At 30.1% G+C, this 7,426-nt stretch overlaps 2 protein-coding genes across 2 annotated transcripts; one reads left to right on the forward strand and one right to left on the reverse strand.

Moving 5' to 3' along the window:
- Positions 1 to 590: 590 nt before the first annotated feature.
- Positions 591 to 2,063, reverse strand: LOC123712360. The gene is made up of 3 exons (XM_045665396.1): positions 1,544 to 2,063; positions 1,194 to 1,343; positions 591 to 876 (listed from the first exon to the last, which is right to left on the reverse strand). The coding sequence occupies exons 1-3, from the start codon at positions 1,625 to 1,627 to the stop codon at positions 769 to 771; spliced, it is 342 nt and encodes a 113-aa protein (XP_045521352.1). The 5' UTR covers positions 1,628 to 2,063; the 3' UTR covers positions 591 to 768.
- A 41-nt stretch (positions 2,064 to 2,104) lies between these two features.
- On the forward strand, positions 2,105 to 7,206 carry LOC123712359 (anamorsin homolog). Its single transcript, XM_045665395.1, has 5 exons — positions 2,105 to 2,516; positions 2,606 to 2,832; positions 3,221 to 3,386; positions 4,839 to 4,945; positions 6,974 to 7,206. Exons 1-5 carry the CDS (start codon positions 2,375 to 2,377, stop codon positions 7,076 to 7,078), a joined length of 747 nt encoding a protein of 248 aa, XP_045521351.1. The 5' UTR covers positions 2,105 to 2,374; the 3' UTR covers positions 7,079 to 7,206.
- Positions 7,207 to 7,426: the final 220 nt, after the last annotated feature.

The following is a 7,426-nucleotide window of genomic DNA, read 5'->3' on the forward strand; positions in this document are numbered from 1 at the left end:
ACCTTGTATGTGTAATAATGAATATTAAAGTTGTTTCAATCCGGTGTTGTATGTACAGTACATATTACAGTAGTTGTTTATGATAACTACAATACCTATTAATTATATATTTTTTTAAATTCATTTATAACATTTAATAATGTTTATATCATACTAGTAACCATGCTATATAGTATGCGCTCGACAATGCTTGACTTCCGCGATTTGAATACCTGAAAATTGAAAATTGAGGTCCACAGCAAAAGATTTTTAATCAATTACATTTTGAGATACATGCAACTAGACTCTTTTTAGATGTAACATGTATGCATGTATGTATGTGTGGACTCAGTTTCCGCACTTAGACGCTCAATAGGTCCATCGTGCGTAAGATGTAAGATACAAAACATAATGATAAAAATGTAACTTTATATATTTGTGTTATGTAAAATATTCCTTAGCACAAAGTTATAAGGGTGTCATTAACACATTTTATCCTAATAAAAATATGCCAGTTAAAATAGGTCTACTATACAGTTAGGGGTTTTTTTTTTTAATATTGAATTATATCCAAGGAGACTGTTGCTGATTGGAATAAAAGCCTAGTCTTGAGTTAAATTATTTTATAAAAGATAACTAAAATATTTTATTTATTGAGATATAAATATATTCCTTAGTCTATCATCACAGAATTCTTATATTTTATAGACAAACAAAAAAATACACATGTTAAATAGATCAAAGATTTCATTGGGACTAATTAATAGTATTTAACTTATAGTATATAACTTATTTTCTGGGATAAGTAATCAAAACAAGTCCAATAATAATAAGTATTGCACCCATCCACCATTTTAGTGAAGTTGCTTCATTAAACAGAAATATGCCAATCAAGCCCTGAAATTATAGTTTATTAGATTTACTAATTTGCATTCAAAAGTATAAAAAGTGAGATTGATTTTAAGACTGATTTTGTCTCTTAATTGGGATATTGAATATCTTTATAGGAGTTTTTATTAAAACCAGTTTTTTATAATTTAACAGTTAAAATGTCTTCATAAAATGTGTAGGGTTTTTATCAACAACTGAAATAATAATTGATGAAATATTCGTAAATTATACCCAAGTATGGTTTCAGCGTTGTGGGCACAGAGATAATTTAGATAAATATAGTTAATTATGCTAATATTGTATCATTGATGTTTAAAACTTACTGATAAAACATAACTAGATGCAGAGGATATAACTGTAGGTACAACAGTGGTAAAAGCTGCATCAAGAGACCTCATGTAATGTCTAAGGCTCCATGTGTTAACCAGCACCATTGTAAGTAATATTGTAGCCCATAGCACATAGCTATCACCCTAAAAAATAAATATTCTGTTATATGATATAACTTAATTTAAAAATATAATAGGTACATATTTTAATTCGACTAAAATAATGACTACAGAGATCAGTCATAATAGACTATAGAACTAAGAATATATGTGTTAACAATTTTAAGTTTTATTTAGATTTTTTAATAAATCTAATTTCGTAGAATAGTATTGCAATAACTAACCACTACCGATTGTGTTCCGGCTAATTTTCCTAACACGTTACCCGCTGAGGACCAAATTCCCGAAAGGAATGCTTCATTCAACATAGTAGATAAAAGTTTAAAATTTAAAGCATTGAAGTAGTTTTATTCATAAATTCATTTAGGAAACAATATCTAAATAATATCGTATTTATTAAGATAACATTTTGAAACCTAGTGTCAAATATCAATTGCTATCTGACAAACTGATTAATATTTTCTACTCTGTGGCCACAATAAATTCACTTGCTAGATTAATGTCTGTCCGGATATATATAAACCAGATTTGTTAGATATTGTTCTAGTAATTTGAATCTCTTCCATTCGTTAGAAAATACTACTATTTCCTCTATTTTTTAAATAAATAGATTTGCCATTGCCGGTAACTTATAAGCCCGTAAGCATAAAAGTCGAAAGCACTTGGTCCATTAGCGGTTCTTCATAGATTTAAGTCATAGTCTGTGTCAATTGTTGAATTCAGTGTAAGCTGTGGAAAATTCAATTGAAATTTAAAATATCAAAATCAAATAATCGATTATATTTTTTTCATCAATACTTGCTTTTCCGTAGTATAAAGTATTTTATTCCTATACTGTACTGTTTAACCGATAAGTTCATTTTCATTCAATTTAGTGAACGACGAGTAAATTATACTTATTCAAAGAATTAATACACTTTTGAGTTTAATAATAATACATTTCTGAATTTTATCCTTTCATTCGTGACCTAGTGGTTCATAAATAAGTATTTTATGTGAAGGATTATCAGTCTGTAAGCTAAGTCTGTATTTGCTTGTTTCATATAACCTTAAAAATGGAAAATATTAAAACTGGTGACAGAGTTTTGTTACTCTGGAATAACTCTGGAGAAAACGAAATTAATGATATCGTCAATGAAATCCTAAATATTACAAACATCCCACCAATACTGGAAAACTCTTCTATGATAACAGAAGGTAAGTGTTCAATGGTTACATGGTTGATTTTATAATTTTATACTTACCAGAATAATGTATGTTTTATACCTATGTTTTTTTTATTTTAGGTTCGAGGCCACAATCTTCATTCAATGTGATTTTATCAAACTGGTTACCACCACATACCATAGAACATAAGGACAATTTGTTTGCAATATTGATAAAACTCTTAAAGCCCAGTGGTAAATTAATCTTGAAAGATAAAAATGATATAAGCTCAGCATTGAAGTTAAATGGCTTTGTTAATGTTTCCAATACAGACAATATTGTTGTGGCTGAAAAACCCAACTTTGAGGTATGAAAATGATAAATAAAGTTGAAATATGCATTGTAATGGAATTATTAAATAAATGATATTGATATATCAAGGAGCGAATTTCTTATCTGTTATTGCAGATAATTTTAAAAATTTATTTTTTAATTCCCTTTTTTGTTTATTTTTTTTAAATTAGGTTTATACTAAATAGATAATATTTAATGTGGACAGCATTAATGAAGCTGAAAAATGATTAAAAATCACTAAAGTTTAATAATGGAAAGAAATGAGTAAATTTTTAATAGTCAAAAGCACCATTCCAAGAAGACTAGAAAGGGACTGTTTGGTGCCTTTTTTTGCTTCTTCATGAATTTTATTAGACATATCTTCCTTATACAAAAACAGTATCTGTGGACACACTTTCTAGGTTGGCTCAAAAGCTTCACTGAAGTTAAATAGTAAACCAATGGTGTGGAAATTAGACGACACTGTCGAAGATGCATGGTCGAAAGACAATGATGATGAAACAATTGATGCTGAGAACTTACTAGATGAAGATGATCTTAAACGCCCTGAACAGGCATCTTTGTCAGGTACTCTTTTTTTATAGTCGGTTCTAAAAAAAATTAAAATTATGACTATAATGCAAAAATATTTAACTAAATTAATCTGAAGAAAACTAATTCATCTGCTAATATAAATATAACTGAATTTCATTGATATCAGAATAATTGGACGTTAATTGATGTTAAAAAACATATTTTAATTTTTTTCTGTAAATTGCCTTGAATCTACGACGAATGCAATATTAAATCAACCAAGTTGAGGTTTTGTGTTCCCACCGCTGCGAGGTTACGTGTTCCGAGACGATAGACTTCATTATTTTGTCAATGACTGAGTGTCGGAGGTTTTGTGTTCCAATGTTATTCACCTTGCGGTTGATATTATGAGTTTTATTTTAAAATAATTGTTCCAAATAAGTTCCTGTAATAATTATGATTTAATACTGTATGATTGAGATTCTTAGTTTCTAATTCGAACTGATATGCTATAGGTTAGGTTCTATTAAATTATATATTGTACATAAAAAGAGTTAACATATACTTATTATCAGTACGAAATAATTATTTTACACCAGAAATCAAATGTAGGACCTCTAGATGCTTGACTATTATTACACCACGAATTGCAAAACAAGTGAATAAAAAAATATTAGCTCTGAATCTTTATGCCATATATATCTCACACATCCCTTAGGGAAGGGTATACGACACAATGGTTTTATTCAGTCAGAATGGATCTTCGGTTAATAAAAATATATTATTTACGTGAGAGGCACGGAAAATTGCAAGAGATTTTTTCAAATACCTAGATTCGGGAGTCGATACTACTACAGATACCGGCAAACTTCTTAAGCCTTAAACAAGGGAGCGGAGAAAAGTTGCGCATTTTGCACTCCCCCCCCCCCCCTGATACCTAAAAATCACTTCTGTGCAGGCAAGGACATTTGTTTAAGATGTTTGGCGGTATCTTTACCGCGACGTAACTTCCGTATATCAAAATTCAATATGTCTGTTAGCGGTAGCTATGACTAGTCTCTGAATTTTATCTTTACACATTTTTTCCTGTTAAACAGCATTGAGGTAACTCTGGCAATAGTTTTTTTGTGTATGTATTTTGCTGATTTCCTTTACGAGTTATGCAAATATTGATTGCCCTCGTACACCAGTGTTTTGGTTATTCTTAAAAGTTTTTGCATAAAAGTTGTCGTCAGCCTGTGCCTGACAACGCCGACTACTTTGGCGTCCAAGATTAAAGTATTAATTATTTTACTTTTGGACTTCAGGATGACTGGTCTCAAGAATGCTATTCCTAAAAAAATTTTTTTTTTCTATTCCACCATTATTAACATGAGAGATGTTTTTCAGTCCTATCTTTAATTAGCTATGAAAAATATCTAAAACAGATATATAGTAGTATAGTAGACTATAACAAATAGAGCACAACTATATACATGCAGCAATAAAGAATACTTATGATTTCAGTATGTGCAACCACGGGAAAGCGTAAAGCTTGCGCAGATTGTTCCTGTGGCCTTGCTGAAGAGTTGAAGGGCGAAGTGAAGGATACACCCAAGTCGTCGTGTGGTAGTGTAAGTGTCAAGGTTATCCAAAATATAATGCAAAAGTTCAACATTGGTCCTTCCTACGTGTCTGCGATTTGTTCTTACTATAATGTAACGCTTTTTCGAAAAAGTAGTTCGTTGCCCCATATGTATTGCTGATAGAGGTTATTGTTTTTGTTATTAGGATTTATTAGGGCATAGTGAATGGTGGTTACAGTTGTTTTCAAATGTCTTATAAAAAAAAAATTTGCCGATAAAAGATCAAAGCTTTTGCCAGTTGTTGTCACTGTATTGCCTTTAAAAAAATTGTAAAATGAGTATTTTGAACTGAATTGAAAAAACAATTTATGTAAGGTGCACAACCAGTGATATCATTATATCGTTTAACCATTGACTAATTTATATATAACTAGCAATTCCCCGCGTTTTCACCCACGTAGATACAGATCTCGTGGTAGTGGAAAGTCTACTAAGTCGGACTATATATAGATATTTTCGTTGTCATAAAAGTTTTATTTTACTTAGTTTTTAATTATTTCTTTGTAATCTAATCAATATTGAGACTTTACAACGAATATATATATAATACATTTTTGATTTCGTAACATCATTTACCTAGATTGACATTAGTAAATCCATGATTTCAAGTGGGTAACGAAATATTTTTTTTATCAATAAAGGAATTTTTATGCTTGATTATTATAAATTGTTAAAAATAAAAACAATAAATCAAAATGCAAAACTTTCTTCGATAATATTAGAGAGATTTATTTGTAGAAAGTGTCTTAGAACTTCCCTAAAAACAACAATATTTTCATGTTTTGTAGTTCCGAATCGGGATAGGCCATCATACAATTGCCCACACGTAAACCATTATTTTTGTAGATATTGATACGTCCTATAATGCTGTACAACATTTGTTCTATCATCAATGTACTCGTAGTCATAACGGTTGAATGTTATAAATATGGTTTGTAAAATCTTGATTTACCCGTCTTATTTAGGTAGGCCGATTTAACCTTGCAACTTTAAATAGGTACAGTATGAAAGGAATTTGTACTGGTGCACTTTGGTGTTTTCGTACCTCTAAGTTATTTATAATAGCTTAGTAATAATAAAATTAAAAAAGATTCGTTAAAAGACACGGAAAACACAGTTTGCTTAAGTATCTCAACTACATGGCACATACTGCAGCTAGGCTATGGAATTCACTTCCCGTCCCTATTCGCTTAGCTCCGTCTCTATCTTCCTTTAAATTTCTTCCGTACAAACACATCGTAACCCTAACTTTCTTACTAACTACTAACTGACGTGAGACTGATCTTAAATTAGATTATCGTGATTTATGTGTACTTTTTACATTTTAGTTGTTCGTGTATCCAGTATCAGTTTAGTTTCTTCTTTATAACTATATGTAATATGTATTGTTGCACTTCTTGCCTATCTTATGTAATTTAATTCATTTTTATTTTTTCTTTACTCAGTGGTTGCCTGGAAAAGATCGCTCGTAAGCGATAAGGCCGCCAGTTACCCTCCTTTTGATTTAATTATGTTCAATTTTTTTATACTGTAGTGTAACGAAGTGTAAATAAATAAATAAAATACATTTATCATTATGTTTTGTCTAGTATAACTTGCAAGATTGTCTTAGTGAAAGTTAACAAAAACAAAAACGATGTCTCTTAATCACATTTTTTTATAAACGTACTGTTTCACGCGATTTTATAGAATCAGGCACGATTCTTTCTGATGATTTTTGCGCAATGAAAGCTGCCAAATATTAAATTTATTCATGCATCATTTATCTAAAGCCATCCTTGATAAATGACATGAGAAACAACTTGCATGTGTAACTAGACATTCTTTATCAATATAAATAAATAAATCAAATTAAAATAAACTATATTCGTTTCCTTATTAGGGTTTCAATAATATTAAGTTATTATTGTATTTAATATTAGTACACGACCTCTATATTCTTCCATTTGTCTCTCATCTTCCCAGCACACGATAAATTAGTGTAGAGTATCTTTTATATATTAAAAAAAATTTCAGTGTTACCTCGGCGACGCTTTCCGTTGTGCAACATGTCCGTACCTGGGAATGCCGGCGTTCAAACCCGGAGAGAAAGTAAAACTCGACTTGAAAGCCGATATATGAATTACACTTAATTTAATGATTAATAAAGGAATAAATAGCTAATGGTTATATATTCCATAATATTATATTATTAAATCGATAGCAAATGTGCTTATTGTAGCTTCCAATTAAAGAGAATTTTAAGTTAATTACTTGTATTTTTATTTTAGCCTCAATTTAAGGCAGTTACTACTACTACTAACTATGACTCCTGTTTATCAAAATTACTTTGGATTTGGCACTGTACCACCATCATCATCGTGACCATCACCATAATCATCATCATCATCATCACCACCATCATGATCCTGAATCAGACATCTTTCCCTTAAAGTAGTGATATACCTCGTAGTTGCAATTGGTACTCCT

Source organism: Pieris brassicae, chromosome 7, assembly GCF_905147105.1.
Source record: "Pieris brassicae chromosome 7, ilPieBrab1.1, whole genome shotgun sequence".
NCBI lineage: Eukaryota > Metazoa > Arthropoda > Insecta > Lepidoptera > Pieridae > Pieris > Pieris brassicae.

Coding starts and splice junctions, on each gene's coding strand:
- LOC123712359 (XM_045665395.1), top strand. CDS start 2,375: ATGGAAAATATTAAAACTGGTGACAGAGTTTTGTTACTCTGGAATAAC. Junction 2,517..2,605: donor CTCTTCTATGATAACAGAAG/GTAAGTGTTCAA, acceptor TTTTTATTTTAG/GTTCGAGGCCACAATCTTCA. Junction 4,946..6,973: donor CCAAGTCGTCGTGTGGTAGT/GTAAGTGTCAAG, acceptor AAAAAATTTCAG/TGTTACCTCGGCGACGCTTT.
- LOC123712360 (XM_045665396.1), bottom strand. CDS start 1,627: ATGTTGAATGAAGCATTCCTTTCGGGAATTTGGTCCTCAGCGGGTAAC. Junction 1,344..1,543: donor CCGGAACACAATCGGTAGTG/GTTAGTTATTGC, acceptor TTTATTTTTTAG/GGTGATAGCTATGTGCTATG. Junction 877..1,193: donor CATCTAGTTATGTTTTATCA/GTAAGTTTTAAA, acceptor CTATAATTTCAG/GGCTTGATTGGCATATTTCT.